The following is a 21,647-nucleotide window of genomic DNA, read 5'->3' as shown; positions in this document are numbered from 1 at the left end:
AACCATCATAGTTGTTAGTGTGGTTAATCTTACCACTGAATATAAAGCAAGTGAAGACAGTCCACCAGGAATGGTCACAGATACAAAAACAGTTTAAAGGAAGAGGAAAACTTCCAAGCCAGATGACACATACACTCTGAATTGGTTACAATTTTTTTTGTTGTTGTTAACTCGACACAAGCTAGAGTCATCTGGGGGGGGGGGTAGAATTGAACCAACCAGAGGGGTCAAGGATACTACAAGAAGACCTATAAAGTCAAATAACCTGGACCCATGGGGGCTCACAGAGACTGAACCAACAACAAAAGACCTAGACCCCCTATACTTTGGAGGAGATGTGCAGCTTGGTCTTCATATGGGTGCCCTAACAAATGGAGCCAGTGCTGTTCCCAGCCATTGGATCCTCTTCCTCTAACTCGACTGCCTGGTTGGGCCTCAGTGGGAGAGGATTCTATTATTCCTGAGGTGAATGCATGTGCCAGGATGGAGTGACATCCAAGGGGGGGGGGTGTCTTCTTCTCTGAGGAGAAAGGAGAGGTAATGGGGGGAGGGGACGGAGGGTGTAAAGTGAATAAATGGATTAACACATGAAAAAAGAAAGAGACTTTACAATAGAGATTAATTACCTCTTAAGAAGTAGAATTTAAAACTAAGAGTTGGTGATGAAATGCTATATTCTTACTTATAGAATGCTTTGGATGCTTTTTAACATTTTCCATGTTCTGTGATATATCTTCAATCGGTGTTAAAATAACTTTAGAAATCACTTGATCAAGAGTTTTAAAGTGTTTAGCCTTACACCCATGCACAGAGATCTAGTCTGAAATGTTATTAAATAAGTCTCTGCAACGTGAAGAGAGTCATCAAGTGTACTTTCTGCTAATTACCTTGTTTCTTTGACAGTGTTCCTATAGGGAGTGCCTTATATGGAAATCTATTACTTAGAGAATGAACCTAGAAGTTCATTGCCTAGAGCTCACTGCCAATGTCATTTCAATTTAAAGCACATTAGATACAGGAAAAAAAAATGCAGAGTAAATACACAAGCTCTCACAAAGTAAATAGGCGCCACAACTGTCATCCTTTTTCATTTTGTCCTGGCACTCTAGGGAACTCAAGGCCGGCTGGCTTTCCCACTGAGCCTTCGTGCAAGATCAGAATCTTTCTCAAGGAATGCACCGCCAGCTGAGAAGACAGAATCACTTTCCCTAGTGGACCTAAACCGTGCACCTTAGACCTGCCTTGAATCCGCAAGGAGGCAGAGATGGAAAGCTACCATGAAAGGGAGCAGGATCTGCTTGCTCAAGCCAAGAGGAACGAGAAAGAAAATGTGGCAGTGGATCTGTCAATGGCAGTGACTGGACTTTGGCAAACCACAGAACAACTCACAGGATGAAGATGGCAGAACTTATGCACTGGGGAGGGAACAGACAGCTATTTGGTCAGAGAGCACAGGCAAACTGTGGTATGGGGTAAAGGGTAAGGGTGCCATTTCCCACTGTTCCCTTTGACTGGGTTCTGTTCCCAGGAACTTGAACCAGTCTCCAAAGGAGAGGGTGCTATGTAATTAAGAACCAGGCCACGTGAGGATGGTATCTCTGGAGGGTATGACCTCAAGTAAGCCGATATGCCTCTAGAAGCTCCTTTCTCTGTTTGGTAAAGTGCTTGGGTGAGAAGGGGTGATTTCTAAAGTCCCATTCAGCTTGCCCATCCAGAACTGTACCCTTCGGAGATAAGCTGAAAGTAAATAGTTCTCTATTAAAAATGCATGCAAGTCTTCCCAATGGAACGCAGAGCCTGGTTATGCAAGCGGTTTCCACCTGCTCCTACTCCAGCTTTGCTAAGGAGTCAACAATGCTTGTCAGTGAATCCACTGTAAAATGGCGTGAGACCTTCTGGCTTTGGGGTGGCTTGGAAGTCACCATCGTAGAATGATTTTCTACACTCCACTGATTGCCCCTGGTGGTCTCTGCTCAGCTCCTAAGGACAAGAAGGAGACATTGTGCCTTTCAGGCTTCTTAATTTTGTCATTAGAATGACTCAAAGCTCCTGTCAAGGGAAGCTATCATTCTAGTAGTGGGAACTTGGAGAAATTGCAGAAGTGCTTCCTAACAGCTCTTCAACCCCCCAACTGAACCAAAGTAATATGCACAGACCCCCAACTTCCTGGGTGTGGCCATGAGCACAGTCACATAGACCCCACCCTCATAGGGGAAGGTCTTCTCTTGAGGTCTGATCATCTTAAGTTGCTGGCTTGACACATTCTTAGTAATTTGATGTTGGATGTGTTTTCTGTAGATAGTATTCAATGGGACAATGATGTAAATGTCAGGGATGTGGAGCCATGTTCAGTGGCATCACCGTCTCCCATTAACTTCTTGGAGTAGATACTTTCTCAGCCCAATTCAACACCTACCCCAGCACCTGCCCTCGCTCAGACTCCCTCTTTAGTTAGTGGGCATCCTAATGCCTATGTGAGCACAATATTAATTAAGAAGTTTTAAGGATCATGAATGGTCAAGAGAAAGACTATGCAAGGGCAAGTGAAACACATTTTCCTGCTTTCTGAGTAAGGACTAGTGAATTTTTATTTTGTACTAGACATGGCAAATTATGTAGCTGGTTATGTATGTACACCGTAAGCATGGGAGACGCTAGGCCCATCTCTCCATTGGGATTGCTGATGGTATTCTCCTCAGCACCCACATTCCAGAACCAACTCTACCCCTGGCCAGAAGAAATAGAGGCAAGGAATGGAAACACTTGACTTATTAAGGGTAGGATAGGACTCTCTCCCAGCACCGATCTAGTTAAGGCCAAAGACATCCTCAGTGAGTTCAGCTTTCAGCACATGAAGCTAATCAAATCATTATCAAGTCCATTTATTCTGCTTTCAAGGGGATAGAGAGGAATTTTATCCATAATGCATTAATAAGATTTCTGGAAGGTTTTGAAGGACAGTTAATAGTCAACTCATGAGGTATTCTGTGACAATAACTAGAGAGAGGCATTTTCATCATCGTTTGCTTGGATTCCACCCGTGGCTTTTCTCTCACTGGGTGACTGTGGATAAGTGGTCATCTGTCTTAGTGTTCTTGTCTTTGAAGGTGAGATAGTATGAATAACTGAGAATTATATACGTAGGATTGTGCTCAGAGAAATAATATCAGAGGCAAAGATTAAAGAAAGGGAGGTTTTGAGATTAAGGGTACTGAAGAAAACGTTTTTAAGATGTCAAAAGAAGAGGCCTTCACTGAAAAATCTTACTCCATTAGAATTTTCTATCAAAGCAACTAGGAACTTAACTCTTTTTATTAGACTATTCAGCTGAAAGTGCTTAGGTCATTGCCTGAATATTGCCACATATGCATGCACATATAGGAACATTTAAAATATGAGACTTGGTTTAGCTGCGTGTCTATGGTGCTGCTTCTGAAATGATAACTATTTTTTTTCTCCAATCTCAGCCTTGCTCCAGTAAAGGGTGGTTCTAAGGAGAATGTGCAAACATCTGTCCTACACCGATCTTAGCTACACAGACTCATTGGACTTACGACAGGGTGATTCTAAATAAGATAAAAGCCACATCTGCCTACTCAGTTACGCTTTAGTTTTTCCTACCACAGCCTCCTGTCCCCACACAGACATAACCATTTCAACTGATGCTTGGAAACTATGTGGGAAAGAATGTTGAAAAGGTGCATTTCTGTCTGTGTTTCCATGTTGCAGGGCAAGTTCTTTTAAAAATGCCAACTTAGTTAAGACACATACTGCCAACTGGTTTCTCACCAGTCTTAAATAGTATGGAAATATATTGAATGGTTGATAAGCACTGATAGCATTTTGTTTGCTTTGTATTTCAGTTTGTATTCTGGAGTGAATGTTTATTTCCTAAGACTGTATGCCTAGATAAGTAAACGGTGGCTGTTGAAAGTAATATCCAGGAATCCGATGTAATTATCCCTACTTCTATGGCACCCACGGAATGCTGCCTTCTTAGCAGGGCTGTATAATTTTACCATATATGTGAATGTGAAGGGTAAAGAGAGTATGCCTATCAGGTAGGTTAGAGATGTGTTCTAATTTTGCTCAAGGTGAATAAAAGGAACCTGTGTTTGACATTAGGACCCTTAAGTCACAGATGCTATTGAATGAAAGTTCACTAGAACTCGGATCTACTAGCTTAGGGGGTGAAAACTCAGACAAGCCCCAGCTCTACTTTCTGCCAGCTCTTGTGTGTAAGGGAATGAAGTGGGAACTGGATAGTTTATGAAAGGCTTCAAGTCTAACGCTCTGTGGTCCCGTTGTTAGGGAATTAAATGATGCCATATGGCCTGTTTTGTCAAATCAAGAAAGAAGAACAGAATGTTACTGTGGTTAAAGTGATCTTTGTCAAAGAAAATAAGTCAAAAGATTAATAATATAGCCAATAGCATTGATCTTTTTAGGAAGAGTGCCTCTTGCTGGTTGAAATGAAACATAAAATAAGCCTTAAAATTGAATTTCTGTTGTAAGAGATTGGGGAATAGAAAGCTAGAATCAAACAGACAAAATGGAACAGATAACATGTTAGAAGATATGGCGATTTACTATGGAGATGTCAACCTTGTCCCAAAAGTGAAGCCTTAAACCCCCCTGTGTGTGCCAAGGAACCGTTCTTACTTATACAAGACCGTGTGACAGGTAATTCATTTCACCGAATACATCTAGTGCTCAGGAGGATATGTGTCTGAATCCTGAGTCAATCAAATGGAAAGTAGGATTGAAGCATTGAGTGAGCCTGTGAGATGGAAATCATTCATAAAATGTAGCCAGTGTTAGCTTGATAATTGCCATTTATTAAGTGCATTGTGTGTGTTAGGACCTGCATAATGTAGCCATGGCCCTTATATTATACAATGCTTACCACAGCACAGTGGAGAAATTTAATAATTGGGACAATATTCAGAGGAGCAGGTAAACTGGCCAAGATTATAGGTATGAATGGGGAGTTTGAACCCAAGTCTGTCTGACTGATTTAAAACATCTCCGCTCTTCCTCATGCTGTCTCTCTGTTTTGTCTTTCTTAAGGGATGCTTATTCTGAAACCAGAAACTCTTAAGAGCCTGACAGCACACTGAGATTTTCTAGGTGGATAAGAAAATATGGTGGGCAAGGATGAAAGCCGTTCTTATTTTAACTACCATTTCTTTTTTAAAAGATACTTTAAGTTTTATTATTTAACTAATGTGTCTGGGTACTTGAGTGCAAGTACCTATGGAGATCAGAAATGGGTATCAGACTGACGGGACCTGGACGTACAGGCACTTATGAAGTTCCAGTATAGGTGCTAGGAACTGAACTGATGCCATCTTCTGCAAGAATGCTATAGATTTTTTTATCCCTTGAACCATCTCTCCAGCACCTTAACAACTATTTCTTTATGTATTGCTTATTGTTTTAACTTGCAGCCCTATACACTGAAGGACTTATAATTTCAACCAATGCAGCATATAAATCTAAATAGTATCACTACTGCTTCTGTTTTCATAAATACATATGTATATATCAATACACACACACACACACACACACACACACACATATATATATATATATATATATATATATATATATATATAAAATATGAAATAAAAATGTAAGTTAAGCTAATTCTTCCATCTGAGGAGTGGTAAAAATTAAAATCTATTCAATGACCAAGACAAGACATTGAAGTAATAATTAAAATTATTAGGTATTGAAATCCTCACATGAGATGAATTCTCACAATCTATGAGAGAAACAAGTACTCTATAGATTCCTCCTTGAGAGAAAGGAAGAAAAGGGTGTCAGTCTTTGAAGCTGGTCCAATAGTGTAATAGTGCTCTGCTAGATACTCTCTGAATCTATCCTTTGATTCTCCTGGAAACCAGAGAAATAGCGTGTCTGATAACAAGGAAGTTATCGGTCTGGTAGTCATATCTAATACATGCTATGCTTGTTTGTTTGTTTGTTTTGACGGAGACAGCATTTCTCTATATAGCCCTCGTTGTCTTGAAACTCACTTTGTAGACCATGCTGGCCTCGAACACATAGAGATCTGTGTGCCTGTACCTTCTGAGTGCTGGCATTAAAAGCATGTGCTATCATTCCTTAATGAATACTAATTTTATCATGTTATATACCTATAAAATAAAGCCAAGAATCTGTGACAGACTTCAGGAAGACTAAATGACAGGACTGAGCCAGGAATATGCAAATGACACCAACTTCTTGGTTTTACAACAAAACAAAACAAAACAAAACACTGCTTTTCCTCCACCTCTCAAGAACTTTTGAAACAAGGGAAAGATACAATACCTTAAAGTACCACTGACACAAACCTTCCATTCAGAGATAGATGCTCCTTCACCAGTCAGCTAAGCATGTCCTACCCTCTAGTCAGATACAGACTTATCCAAAAGAGGAGTGAGTACCTTAAGATAATATGGGTATCCTACATAAGTATGCATAGGTACCTGTTACAGGTTGAAGGACAGTAAAATCTCCTCCTCCTCCTCCTCCTCCTCCTCCTCCTCCTCCTCCTTCTCCTCCTCCTCCCCCTACTTCTCTTCCTCCCCCTCCTTCTCCTCCCCCTCCCCTTCCAAAGCTGGGGATTAGGAGATCAAACCCAGTGCTTTGTGCATACTTAACAAACATTCTACCATTGAACCACATTCCTAGTCATTAAGTCTTTTTTTTCTAATTGTCTGGGTTCTATTGCACTGGAGGGCAACCAGTCAATATAAATGTTTGTCCCCTCTATCTGAAAAAAAGTAAGTGGTGACCCTACCCAGAACTGCTTTGAGCCCCGCATGAAGAGATGGGGGATACAATATCTTTAAAGGGATGCTTACAACATTCTACAAGGCCTGACTCCAATCATGTGTGCAAGTGAGGTACCATTTGTTTCACTTTCAGGGCCCTGACAATGAACAACTCCTGGTATATATGTGAGACTCTACATACTTATAGTTGAGAAGCTGGGGACTATATGTGAGCATATCTTTACAACATCACCAAACTTCCTGCTTCTTGTTATCTCTGTCTCGCTTGACTGGACTCCCTGATTCTTGAGAACATTTGAACATGAGGCCTATCTTTTCTTTGCCTAATCCCCAACGTTTTCCTATCTCCTGCCTCTGAGGAATGTAAACAGATCCTCACCCTTCACCAAGAAGTTTGAATGCCAATCTCCCTGTCACTGCTGCCGCTTGGGTCTGGAAAGCCTGGAAAGGCTCACATGTTAAATACCTCATCTTCAGCTCGGCACAACTGAGAAGCAGGTTGGAGGTACCTCTACACAGTGTAGCCTGGTGGGGTGGCATGACGTCACTGGGGGTGTTTGTTCCTTTAGGGAGGGCTGCGGGCCATCGTCTCTCGCTTTCGTTGTTTCCAACTTCCATGGGTAGAGTGACTTGTTCTGCCATGCACTCCTGCTATGATGTGCTGCCTCACCACGGGGCCAAGAGCGAAAGCCAATCAAACAAGATCTGCAACACCCATTAACTGCGAGACCACACGGTTCCCTTTTCAAATTCTCTCATGGACAGTGCAGACTCACTTTATATCCCGTGACTATCCACTTAACCTACCCAGGTCAATTAAGCTTGCCGATTCTACCCCCTGAGCCCAGGTTGTAATTTGTTCTCAGAAGTTTTCTTCTCCTTACTCCTCACACTGTTTATTTCTAGTGCTGTGTATGTCACAGTGGATGCTTCCGAGAAAAAGGCTTTCATATCTTAACAGAAATGAATGCCTTCTTTCTTTCCCCCCACTGTTCTTCATTCACAATATTTAGAGTGTGCCCTTCTTACTGTGCCTTTTGTTAAAAAAAGAAAAAGAAAGAAAAAGAAAAGAAAAACGAAGTAATTTCCATTGATAACGGTTCCAAGAGTTGCATTTTGGAGGTGTCTTTGTGGAACACAGCAGTAAGTTTGCCTGGTGGTTCCTCATTGTGTTCACACCTCACTGCTTGACGAGGTGTGCTCTTTAGTGATGTCAAATGCACTTGGTTTAATAGGTTATCAGGGAGTGAGGGAGGGAAGGAGGTGGGGAAGATCACTCACCAGTGAGCCAGTGCATGCTAGTGTGAGCTCATTTCCTCCTCTCAATGGGCGAAGTACATTTTAAACATAGGCTACTGCACATTTAGGCCAATTCCACTAAGCATAAAGACTATGAAAACACATAACTAATAAATGACTTTAGCATGGGTACATGGCATAACTGTAGTTTGAAAATTACAATCTGTACAAATCCAAAGCAAACAAGTATTAGAGATACAAATATTTAAGAAGTTTTGAAGAATATGCTCCTGCTGTTCTTTGCGTTCCAGTGTTAACAGAAAGCGACTGTGCCTGTAATAGTCCATCTGACTTGCCCTGTGTGCTGTTACTGGTGCTTCACTTAGGTTCCACTACATCCATTTTGCTGGATGCTCATCTGGGTACCAGAAATACAAGGATGACAAACCCTCTGCACTTTAATGAACTCGTTTGCATGATGAGCCGCAATCATGCATGTCAGTTTACAGCAACTCCAGAGTCCACTGTGGAAGGGAAGGCACTTGAAGCAAGCTCTGGGAAAGAGGAGCGAGGAGCATTTAAGTACCCAAACTGCACAAAGGACAGAACACTTCATTATACCTGAAAAGAGAAAATGGATTTCATGATGGAAGAAATTCAAACTCATTATGACTGGACCTTCTCCAGATGGCAGAAGAGGGACTTCAGTCTACGAAGTGGGAATAGCACAAAGATAAATAATAGCCTGAACTAGTTCTGTGTATCCTCACACCTTGAATACCATGTTCCTAAGTATTGATATAAAATATCTTTGAGAGGCACCATAATCTATAGGTAATAATTTAATATGGCTTATTATACAAACTCAACTGTAGCTGTTCGATTACCAAAATACTTTAAAATAACAAACACTCTTTGCTGTATTCTAGAGTCAAGTGACCTCACTTAATTTTATGAAGTTCAAAACTGCCTGTGTGAACTAAACAGTAAGTTGGATGTTCTAAGCAGAAGCAGCATCGTTTAAGAGGCATAATGAAGTTTCCTCACTCTTCCCCACCTCAAGGTAGCATAATTACTATGTGGGTGTAAGTAAAGTCATTCCAGGAGCTGAAACACTCATCTAGGAATGCTCTTGGAGACTCTTCATGCATCTCTGACTTTGAAAATTACTCCTAGGGCTATGGGCTCTTGCGAGAGGTGAGAGTTCTGCATTAATAAAGGTAACCCAGTGCAGGAGCCACAAGGCTTTTTGGACTCAGTGCCTTGGGAGTTACAAGAAGGACATGCCTAGCTTGGCATCAGTGGAGAAAGGAATCAAGGACAGAATCATGGAGTAAACTGCATTTTGTGTTTGAGGGCAGGTTGAAGAGGAAGTAGAAAAGTCCTTGGTGCAGGAAAAAAAAAAATGCACATAGAGACGATTGCTGGGAAGGCTTCGCTTGGCTGTAGGCTATCTCCCCAAAATACCTAACAGCCATTTTCCACAAAATAAACTTAATCCCCTTTCTATAAGGTAATTTCTCCCAAGTAGGTGAAGACTTGAATGTCCCTTGTCTTGATGAGGTTCTCTCATCCAAGTTCTAGATCCAGAAACATCTTGGCTCTTCCTCATCCTGTACCTTCATTTTCTCAAGGGCTCGCTGAGATGGTTACCTTACTTTTCCTATTGCCCTGATCTATATATAAGCAACGGAATAGCTGCTCTTCTTGTTTTGAATTGTGTCTGTTAATGAAGGAGCCTAACGGCAAAGGGTAAGTCACTGCAAGCTTGTCCCTTAGAGTTAAGCTTGTGTTCAAGTCTGACTCAGGTATTCATTCATTTAGACAGTTTGTGGAGCTTTTTCATGCCTCACCACCAAGTGAGGCTATTGGCTCATTCTGGTGGCTAATCTTATTTGCTAATTTGACATGCCTGGGGGGAAAAAGGGAACTTCAACTGGGAAGTTGCTAATTGATGTGGGAGGGCTCATCCCTCGTAGGTGTTGCTGATCCTCTCCTTTGACTCTGATTCAATAAAGAACAACTTGAAATGTCAAAACTTGAAACTATAATGCTTACCATTCTCTAACAGATGGAATAATTCATTTGCGAAAATGTTGGCAATTTCTCTATAAAAGTCATAGTGACAGTTTCTGGGTAGGTAGAGAAAGTCTCCTGTTTTAGCCTCTACAGTTATAGTTCTGTTGTTTCTATGCTCAGTATTCCTCTCACACTTCTAGTTCCTGGATTCTGAGCTTCGGAGGCACCATCCCACTCTCTGCCTTGCTCTCTACTGTTTAGCTTAAAAAAAAAAAATCTACCCAAGTTAGAGCTGGAACAAACAAAGCGAACTTCAGCCCACTGGAGGACAGCCTTTCTCCATAAAACCTATTGATGAGAACTTGTAACCAAAGGCATTAAGATGCAATGCTATAGATCAGGAGTTGTTGCAGGCATCCTAATGCACAGAGAAAGATCCTGATTGAGAGTCAATAAGACCAGAGGAAGAACAAGGATCATACAAAACACTATCTACTTGAAGCCAGGCAGCTCCTGGGATTCCAGCTATAGGAACCAACAGTCTTCTTCCGTGATTTAACTTGGATGAGACTGAATTTGCTCTCTTTTTCAGTGATCCCCAGCCACATGAATTACTAAAGACAGTCATGAGAGATACTCAGAAAAGGCTATTCTTTAATAGTATCATCGTTTTTAAAGGCCGTGGGAAGAGAAAGTCCAACCTACTGTGAAAGACAAGAGTGTATAAGAATGATAAAGAAGTTTGTTTAGATTCCTCAAATTTAAAATAGCAGAATAACCTTGGATTTCAGCTATGGGAATGTTATCATTTACATAAACTTGTATCTCCATAGCATCTATGTGTCTGTATAAATCACATCTGTCTGTGGATAAAGATACAGTCAATTTAGTGTTCCTCATTCTGACAGATATTACATCTATTTCCAGAATTATGCTTTACTCATTTACATACTTCTTGCCCAAAATCTGACACACTTACTTAATAAATACTAAAACAAAACAAATTGTCACTTCATTATGAAAAAAAAACCTCTTGATATATAAATTTCTAGTCTCAAACTGGAATCTGTTCCTTTGGGGTCAGTAGTCTTTATAAGAGAAGAACAGGGCCAATGGCATAGTGTTGTAGGAGAAACCAACCCCTCAATTTCATTTACATAGATCAACTGCAGTGTGTAAATGGTGCCCTCCAGAGCTAGCTGTACAGTGAGCAATCAAGATACCTTTTCTAAACTATAGAAAATGACACAACACCAATTATCTGGAATTTAAATGTGATTTCTCTTGATTTTGTTTTTCTAAAAGCAACAAGCCTGAGTTTGTCAATTTACCAAGGACAATGTTTGCAATTTTCCTTCTCTAGAAGTTATAAATTACAAATTTGAAATTTCAGCACATGATTATAGACAGGTATCTTAGGATTGTATTACTGACCCAAGAATAACAAAGACAAATTAGGTATTTAATACCTTACAACTGTGATTCTCAATTTTGAATATTTATGATCAGTACAGTATACATTTAAATTGAAGAAATTAATATTCTTTACTCTTTGATGATTTTAATAGTGTAGGTTTTTATATTAGACATTATAGGATGTTTCTAACTTCAGGAACTGTAGACATTTGTTTAGATATTTTGGGCCAGCTCCATTTGTAGATCGCAGTGCTGGGTGCTAAGGATGAGAGACTGAGTGGAACAGGAACAGTTCTCTCACTTAGAGATTATTTCTGACAGATATTTACAAGCAAAAAAATGATTCTTCGTCTTCTGAAAACTATTTGTCTATGAGCTTGACTGTTTCTCTGTGTCTTTTTCCCTTTCTGTCTGTTGCGCTCGGTCTCACAGAATTTGTGTTATTCCACAAGATGTAAGAGCTCAGCAAGAGGAATACAGTGGAGAGAATTGGGGGTTAGGACATGAAGATTACCAAACACGGGGTCGGCAATACAGCAGCAGTGACATACACAGCTAATTAAGCTTAGCTTTCTTGTAGGAGTTAGAAAGGCCAATCTTCACAGGGCTGATGGGAGAATTGAATCTATTAAACACCTGAAAAGTGTTCAGTGCCATCCTTGGTACAGCGTCACCATTCTGTGGTACATTAGATAGCTTTATAGACGTGTACCAAGAATCAAATTGTGTAGTCTTAAGAGGAAACTCCATTTTCATAATAAAATACTGACAGCGAAGATAGGAAAGACAGCATTGGTCTCATCGCTTATAGCTGGACAATCTAAGCTGAGGACTCAGCATGGATAGAGACAAGGACTCCGGGCTCCAGCTGGGTCTTAAGTCCACTCATTGTGTTCCATCCAAAACAACTGCTCTCTATTGAGGATACGGACCATATCACCCACACAGATGACTATCTACCAAGTGGACTGTAATCCAAACCCTGGGAAAGCCCTGAGCTTTTGCCTGCAGTAAGGGCACGTTAGATCTCTCCTTGCTTCTTAGACTCCTGCGTTTCTGATTACATTTGGCAATTAGAGTGCATGAGAACAAAAGCTCCCTTGTTTATACCAACAATTGAATCACTTCAGTGAGTACAGGAGAGTTTTTACTAACTCTATTGTCGCGTATAAGAGGTGAAATTATTGTCCAGATTAATTTTTTTCTTAATAAAAATCACTGGGTTTGAGAGCATGCTGAGGGCTTGGAGAGATTCTTCTTCTAAGGTCCTGAACAGTTTTCATGTGATCTTCAATGCTAACTTACGTGCAGAAAAACACAATTTCCTCTTCCAAGGTAGGAGAATATGAGAATTTTTCATGTCAGTGTGTTATCTTCTTACAGCTTCCAGGGAGAGCCTTTTCTACTGTTCATCCAGATAGCTACCAGAGACACAGAGTCAATACTGGAGATTTTCAGTAGCCTAACTTGTCATGGCATTACAATTCTCTTCTTTGTGATTAGAGAGATCAATGCTAAAAAATTGAAGTATATTTTTTTTTTCTGGGAAAATATGTTCTTCTCTAGTTAGGGGTTAAAAATAAGTATTTGTTCATGTAGCATAATGTTTCAGGATTAGCTTTCTTGCTTCTAGAGGACTTAATTTAAATTTGAGTGAAGTTAATGTTTCAAAAAATAAGTTCAGTTACTTCCATCTAATTATATACTGGTGATCAGAAAGAAATGTAAGTTCAAAAGGACGTTGCAAATGTTACTTCCATGCAGAATCAAAACAGCACACACTTGCATCCACTTCTGGCTGATTTTCCCTCATCTCTTGAACTACTGAAACTATTTTCTCAAATCTCAAAGACAATAGTAATCATGTCAGAGCCCACATTTTTTCATTGAAAGCAACTGGATGTAGGTAAAGGGGGACATAAAGCTATTTGTCTACTTTTAGCTCTATCACAGTTTATTTTGTATCTTCGTGCATGCGCGCGCGCGCGTGCGCGTGTGTGTGTGTGTGTGTGTGTGTGTGTGTGTGTGAGAGAGAGAGAGAGAGAGAGAGAGAGACCATAAAAATATAATTGGTACTGAAAATGTAAAATTCTAATCCAAGCTCAGAATGGCTAGCCTAACTGTGTAGAAGTTCACTGAGATATATAGAATTTGGAACTTGGGAAGTGTTTGTGTGAGTGGCTACATGAATCTAGCTTGTAGTGTTTTTATTGGTGAGTTCATTAAAATAATGTAATTATGAAAGTAAAGAAAGGAAGCATGCCCTGGGAGAAAGTGAAATGTCCATCCTGAACTGGTTGTTAGTGCTAGATTGTTGAAGAACCCATATCATGTATATAGACATACATGTGGACCCATGAGCACACATACTCAAATAAAATGGTGAAGGAGATACAAGAACTTTACATGGCATTGGGGGCTTTCCTTGTGGAGATATGTTACAATCATCTCCTCAGAAAACCCTCCTCTATAATTGATCATCAACTTCCACATTGGCTGGAGTCCACTGAGTTTATATTTCTGCAATTTCTGTGAGAAGACAGAAGCTATTCAGCATTTCAAAAGAAAGACAAATTGAGAATTCAATGATCAGGTTTTGCCTGTAGCCCAGCTCACAGTCCATCAGTCATTTCCCATCAGTCACCATGGTCCCTTAGACTCTTCTGTCCTCGAATAGATGTTTCTTCGGAGGAGAAGGTGAGGGAAGAGCCAGCTCAGATCCTGTGACCTATTTGGCCACAGCCCAGGGAACACTTGCAGTTTCCTGTGTCCTGCCTGATTCTGGCAGGTTTGTTGTGATTTCATGGTTTGCTGTGAAGGAGACTAGAGGGTAGACATGCTTTAAAATGTCCTGTTTTATCAAACATAATGCATGTTTGTGGAAATGTAAAAAAAAAAAAAAATGGAAGAAACTCAGAAAATGGATGAGAAGACATTGTTCGTAACTCTAAAATGTACTGTTAACACTTTAGGTCCTGTGTTGCATCACACACAAAGCTTGCCAACATTGAATGTAAATAGACACACATATGTATATATAGTACAAGTCAGTCATACATTTATGTAGTGTCTATTTATAACTAGTTTTAAAGCGCACACACATATCTGTTTATGAATTCCTCAAAACTTCTCTGACCTTGGAATGAGCCACTCAGAACTTTTTGATACTACTGACATTAGCCTAGAAACAAACACATTCCCCACAGGAAGGATGTCAACCACATCCCAGTTCTTCAGCTTATGAATCCCTGAATGTTAGGACCTAACCATATATGAAATGGAAGTTGTAAGAAGCCAGCAGGTACACTCCAGGGGGGAAGTACAGGTGACAAAGTAAATAATTAATGGCTTTGAAGGGCATTTCCAATAGATAAAATATTTTCAGCTTCATTTCATCGAATAGCCTTGGATTTAATAATCTGTCAAATAACACAGATGACATAGAAATGGAGACCGGTGGCAATGGCAGAATAGTTCAGATAAGAAAGCTCTTTAATCCATCCATGATTCCCAAGAACATCTTGCTATAGAGGAAGCAGAAGGGTGTAAGTACATGCTTAATGCCTGCATTTTTTCTCATACTCTTGTTAGGGGAATGTCCTAGAGCAGAGATGACTCTATAGTCAACAGCAGGACCTGTGTAACACGTTTACTTATATATTATTAGCCCTTGATTACATCTGGTGTCCTGACTACAAACTCAACCCTAAATCAAACTATAATGAATTAAAATGAAAGACAACTGAAAATAAGCCATAGAAAAATCAATAGTTCACAGTGGGAACCCAGTGGCATCCTAAAATTAATTTGTGTAGTGTACGGAAATTGAAATTTATTTTTGCATTACCAGTTTGACAGAGACTTTTAATGAGAGATTAAGGCATAGTTATGTTCAGACAAGCCAGGCTGCCCAGTGCTGTTACGAGTTTCCTGGTTCAAAGGCAACTACTTCCATCCACTCTTCAGTCGTACTTTAAGATGCTGGTCAGTAATAAACATATACAGTGGTGAGTGCTTGCCAATAAATCATGCCAAGAGTGAATGCAAATGTATACACTGAAGTATATGTACTAGCATTAGGCACATGTTTGCATAGCATTCATCAGACCCAAGCTTTGTTAACATGTGATCTTGCAAAGTCACTCACTACTCTATTCTCAGAATAAGGAACATAAATGGGATCAGTGTCTAATTATATTCCTTCCAGGTTTAAAATTCTATATAACCCTCATTTCTCAGACCACAATAGTCAATAGACTGTTTTAAAAGTGACTAATTAATGCACAATTCTCTAAATGTATGTATCTGTCGATACATATAGATAGAAACAAATATATATAATCTATATAGCAATAGATGCATATGGACTCATGTGTATAAATGCATATATACTCAATCTAAACAATAGACATATTTGGCTGCACATGCATACATGAATATGTACAAACATCCCTGGGGATACATGTGGATACATGTAGATGGATATATGTGTACATAATCCACATGTCAACGGATGTATAACCAAGAGAAAGTCAAACACTGCTAGACAATAAAAAAGTAAAGGATTCTCAAAGTCTAACCTCATTCCTTCACTGTCAAGGAGTTTTGGTTTCTGGAGGCAGAGTTCAAGTTCAAAATTCAGCTTGGCCATGTAATTTCCCGGGTCTAATCAACTATGATTTCCCTAATGTAAGTAGTTTTATTGTCTTAACTATCAGCAACATGAATATTGTTCCCTTGTCTTCCTTGTAAATTTAGAGTACAAATTAAATGAAATAATGTACATGTATAATATATAATTGGCACATAACAATCATTTTTCAATGTCAGTCACAATTATCTTAGCTGATTAAAATGTGATTTTCCCCCCTTTTCACCAAAATTGTTGTAGCTTTAACTGGTCTTTATCTCTTAGAAGATAAAGTTATCTTTCCTTCCCCTTTAACATAGTCAACAAACATTTACTATATGTCTACCACCTGAAAATCTCTTGTCTTTGGCACAATAAATATTCACTCGATGTTAGATATTGTTATTTGGCACTGTGTGAAATGAAAATGTGAGTCATCCCACAACTGTAGCAGAGATCTTAGATTGAGCCTAAGTTACATTTTTTTAACCTAGCATGTTACATAACTCGTTCTTTCTTCTTATCAGTTGTCCATGAATTTTTAAGTTTCTCTTTGCCCACTTGCTTTCTGCTCTATGTATAAAACCTAAATGTGCCTGTCTTCTGGCCACGCAGCTACCTGAAGCTTGCCCATCCCCTTGAAACAGTTCATTCACTGTCTCTGCTTCCTGTTGTTTCATCTAAGGCGGCACCTAGCACTCCGGTGTATGCGTCATGGAATGAACCTTGGAGAAGACACTTTCCTTACTCTTGAGATGGCTTGCTAGGGGGTTTTCATTTTATCCTCATGGGCCCACCATATCCTCCTCCATAAGTCAGCCTTGACCAGGAGAATTGTTCATCTTCTCTTGGTCATCGTTCATTTCCTCTTTTCAAAGACACTGACATGAAACACTTGAAAAAATTTAAAAAGTAAATATAAAGATTATATTGACCTGAGAGACCTGAATTTCATTTGTACATGTAATTGAAGACTGACATATAGTATCACAGTATAGAATGTAGTTGGGTGGGGTAAGTAATTCCCAAGGAATCAGATTCATACTCAGTCACATAAATATTGTCACATGGTTACACGGTGGAGGATGAATCTCCCAAAACAACTCTTCTACAATGTGCCCAAGAATTATAACTAATTTCTTCAAGGTAACCCCCGGCACCACTTTCCTCAAGGAAAAGAATATAGTCAAAGGGCTCTTTGTAGGCCTTTGACCCAGTTTCAGGAGGAGTTTAATATTCAAAGGGCAAATGTGTCCTCTTCACTTTAGAAAGCTTGATGTTTAAAGACAATTTAGGTCATTGGCTCCTGTGACAGCATTTCCCCAGTGAGGAAGCTGCATTTAAGCCTCATCTCTTGTATTATTGATAACAAAACTGGTAAAGGGCCGGGACAGCCAACAGCTTCCTCTCAGGGCAGTTGAGAAGAAGCAATTAAATTCAAACTCTTTCCAGTTTCCCTTTAAGGGAAATACGTCTGTACTGTGAGCACCAAATCTGTAGAAGTGGAGTGCTAGCATGAATTTTTCTTTTCAAATACATTTCAAGCTTTCACTCAACAGCAATGGCATTATAGATACATTAAATTTTGGTTAGGAACACAATTATTTTTGTTGTGGCAGAAAATGGATTTTTTTTTCTGACAAAGCATACAAAGCTATCTTTTATGCTCCTAGCTCCCCCGAGGTAAGGGAAGGAGTCATGTGAGCTCGTGTTACCATTGTTTCTCGGCATGCCTAACACCCCTTGAGATTCTGAAAGCTGGGTGGATTCCTTTATCACTCTATTCCCATGTCTAGTCCAGACTGTGTCACATGAATGACCTCTGTGAATATTTGTTGAACCCATTTTCCCCAAAGAACACTTCAGAATGTTTGAAAAATGCAAAATCCAAAGCACTGAGCAATGCACACAAAGCCCTTCCCCTCTTCCCTCCCAGCATCTGCCACAATGATGCTTATTTCCCCATTCTGTCGACCTCTTCATCTAAAAGATCTGAGAGCCACCCAGTGGACCACCCGTTCACACCACAGTACCTCTGCTCAAAACTTTGTTCTCTCCCGAAAATGGCTTTCCCTCATCTCTTAAGATTTGTATAGATCTGGCCTAGGGTATATCTTGATATAGTGCTAACTTAGACTGTGTGTGCCATTTCCTTAAATGTCCACAAATGTAGAAAAAAAAAACAAAAGGTTCGGTATGATGGCACATGCCCATAATCCCACAATTTGGGAATCTAAAGCAAGAAGAAAAGGAGTTTGAGGCCAGACTCGTCTACATAGTAAAACTCTCCTGAAAAATAAAATTAAGCAAAAAGAAGATTTGTAATTCCTTAATGGGAAATTTTTTATTCTCAAGGAAAATTGGTTGTTTCACACTCTGCTGTGTTCCAGCACCTGGTAACTTGGTATGATTTTCTCTTATTTTTATTAGAAACTGTATGATTAATTATTTATGTTGTTTCTACCATTAGTGTTCAACTCCTAGCTATTTGAGATCATTCTGGGTTTTCATCACTATGTTACTAATGGGTACTGTGGGCTTTAGACCATAGGACATTCTGGGTTTTCATCACTATGTCACTAATGGGTACTGTGGGCTTTAGACCATAGGAGATGCTTGGAAGTAGTTATTGAATGACTAAGATTCTAGTTTTGAGAATGGCATGTGTGTTGTTCTTGCCTGATAAACCAGTGCAATTGACTTCTCATGTCCATGACTCCTCCTCTGTGGATTCCACTACCTGGGGCTTGAAATATTCAGGAAAAGAAACTGTGCCTTTCCTGATTTAATATGGATTTCTTTTCTTGTAACGAATCTACAGACAATGAGGAATGGTAACTTTTCACACAGCCCTTCCCCTGCATCAGGCATTCTGAGTAACCCAGAGATGATGTAGAGTGTACGGGGAGGTTGGGTAGCTGATGTGAGCATGCTTTTATAAAACGTAGCTCGAGAGTCACATATTTTTCCATTTCACATATGAGGGATGACATCACAAATTTCCTTCCTTCTAGCATTTATATGTAACAGAATTTATAAGTACAGTTTTAGAAGTTTAATAAGAGAGTTGATTTTTAGTTTTAAGTAAAAATATCACCTCAAATCCTTTTTGGCCTAAGATGAACCTGATTAAAATGGATAACAGCTGTAGTTACTTTTAAACACTCACCTCTAAATTCCAATTAAGTCCCCTTAAATACTATTATTTTTCTCCACAGACTCCTGATTATAACCAAAGTAGATGCCCCTAATATATTTCTTTTGTAAAAAAATGAATGCTATTAAAAATGAAAAAAAAAAAGTAAAATAGAAACTGGAGAAGAACAAAGTGATGGAGTAGAACAACAAAGTGATGGAGACTTCTCTTCCCTTGGCTCAGCATCTTGGGAAAATCAGACTTTCAACTTAGCCAAGGCCAGAACACAGCTCTCCGCTTAAGACGCCTGTCAAATAAGCTCTGAGACTTCAGAAGTCAGTGCTGTGAGGACAATGATCAAATACTGACAGAGAGATTTGTGATATTTGCAATTTGTTTATAGTAGGCTTTAAAACAAAGCCCCAGCCCAAAAGCAAAATCCTTCAAAGTCCAGTGATCTGAGACAAATGCAGAGGAAGAGAAGGACACATTAAGTCTCCAGAATCACGCTGGTGGCCTAAGCATGACAGACTAAGGCAGCACATGTGTTGGGGATTAGGGCAGACAGTGTGTTCCCAAAGATGAACCCAACCATGATGACTTTCCGACTATTTATTTCCAGGATACAGCATAGCACGTCATGCGCAGGATAGACCTGATAAGGTCAGTGCTAGGTGTGACTCTGACAATTGATTAATGAGAGACTATACTTTCTGCATTATCTTTCTTATTGTTGTGACAAGAAACCTGTGGAAAGCCAAGTGAACAACTGAAGAAGAGAGGGTTCACTTCCTACCTCCTCATAGATCATTGTAGGAAAGCCATGGTGGTTGGAGCGTGATGTCCCTTTCATGCCCACAAGGCTGGCACCACAGGGATAACAATGTCAGATTCTGCTGCCAGCTTGAGATGTTGCCTGGATTCCTTGACTCACAATTGTAATGGTCTCCTTGTGTCTTCTAGGCTGGACCTGAAGAAACACTTCTCTAGATATTAATTTTTTTTTTTTTTAAGCAAGGAATTCCTGTGGTGCGATTCTAAATTTGGAGTCTCTGGTTTCAAATGAATTTGCATTTGCAAAAGTTGAAGCCTTTAAGTAGGGTATGCTAATCAAGCTTTTAATCCCAGGGCTAGGGGAATAGAGGAAGGTAAATTTCTGTAATTTGGAGGCTAGTGTAGTCTACATAGTGAGTTCCAGGTCAGCCAAGGCTACCCAGTGAAGCCCTTCTTCAAACAACTAAGCAAACAGAACAGAAAAGTCGGAGCTTTTGATTAGGGGAGTATTGCCCACAATGCATTGCTCTACTGTCCCAGAGAAAAGTGGGCGTTTCCAGGCAGTTAGTCTGCGCCTGGCTTGTCCTCAAATGTTCACCTGGCTGACACTATTTTTCGTGGTTCACAGTTTTCAGACCTTTTGACGTTATTAGTCATACTTACTCTCTATCTTAGCAGTGAGGAGCAGCCATGATACCATCTGTGTGCTAGGCTGTATGTAAGTCCGTAACTTTTAAATTAAGCCTCCCTCGAGTTCTCAGGACACACAGAGCAACATTCTCTCCCAGAGGGCAATGAGAATGGCAACTATCCCAATTCTCAGCAGAGTTCTCACGTTCTCCTTTGAAGACCTGAGACTGGCCTCCCATGTCCACATTCCTCTTTCTTGATATTCTGCTCTTTGGAGCTCCTATCAAGAGGTCCATTAAGTGCCCCTTAGAGATTTCTAAAGCTTCTCTAGCCCTTGCCCCAAACTCTCTACATTCTCCCTACAGACCAATGCCAAAGGCCTAAGAACCACATGCTCAGATTTATCACAGAAACAGCATGTTCACTCTTTGGCACTAATTTTCTGGGCTACTTTTCTCACTGCTGCAACCAAATGCCCATGAATGTAACTTCAAGTAAGGTTTATTTTGACTCACAATTTGTCAGTACAGTCTATAGCAGGGAAATCATCAGGTCTACTGTACCCACATTCAGGAAGTGTAGATGAGTGTTGGTGTTCTACATCCCTACTCACTTCTATTCATCCAAGATCCTGGTCCATGGAATGGTTTTGCCTACATTTAGCATGGGTCTTCTCATCTCATTTAAACCATCCTAAAACATCCCTAACAGTTTCCGGATGTATGTTTCCTAGGTGATTCTGATCTGCCAAGCAGATGGATAGGATTAGCTATCACACTCTCTTTCTGAAATGTGAACCCCTTTCCACCAAAACCTACCTCCATCAAAGTGTGGGTTTGTTTTTTTTTTTGTTTTTTTTTTTTCTCCTAAGAACATTCAGACTCATTTGGATTCTCTTTATAGGTAAGCCTACCCTACTCACTCAGGTGCAGACAACATTTTGTAACATTTCTTGGTGTGAAATTCAGGTTCTCCTTAAGAGAGACAGTTAATAGCT

At 39.9% G+C, this 21,647-nt stretch overlaps 1 protein-coding gene across 19 annotated transcripts in view; it reads right to left on the bottom strand.

Moving 5' to 3' along the window:
- The window catches only part of Trpm3 (transient receptor potential cation channel subfamily M member 3), a 508,459-nt gene that overhangs the window by 469,203 nt on the left and 17,609 nt on the right, over positions 1 to 21,647 (bottom strand). The window contains exon 1 of one of the 19 annotated variants that reach the window (XM_029539462.1): positions 20,043 to 20,160. The exons of the other annotated variants lie outside the window; for them this stretch is intronic. Coding sequence (XP_029395322.1) covers positions 20,043 to 20,099 — 57 coding nt within the window. The 5' untranslated portion in view covers positions 20,100 to 20,160. Of the gene's footprint in view, positions 1 to 20,042; positions 20,161 to 21,647 lie in introns of those variants that run through there. 19 annotated transcript variants of the gene reach the window in all.

This window comes from Mus pahari, chromosome 1, assembly GCF_900095145.1.
Source record: "Mus pahari chromosome 1, PAHARI_EIJ_v1.1, whole genome shotgun sequence".
In the NCBI taxonomy this organism is placed as follows: Eukaryota; Metazoa; Chordata; class Mammalia; order Rodentia; family Muridae; genus Mus; species Mus pahari.
This window is presented reverse-complemented; position numbering and strand designations above follow the sequence as displayed.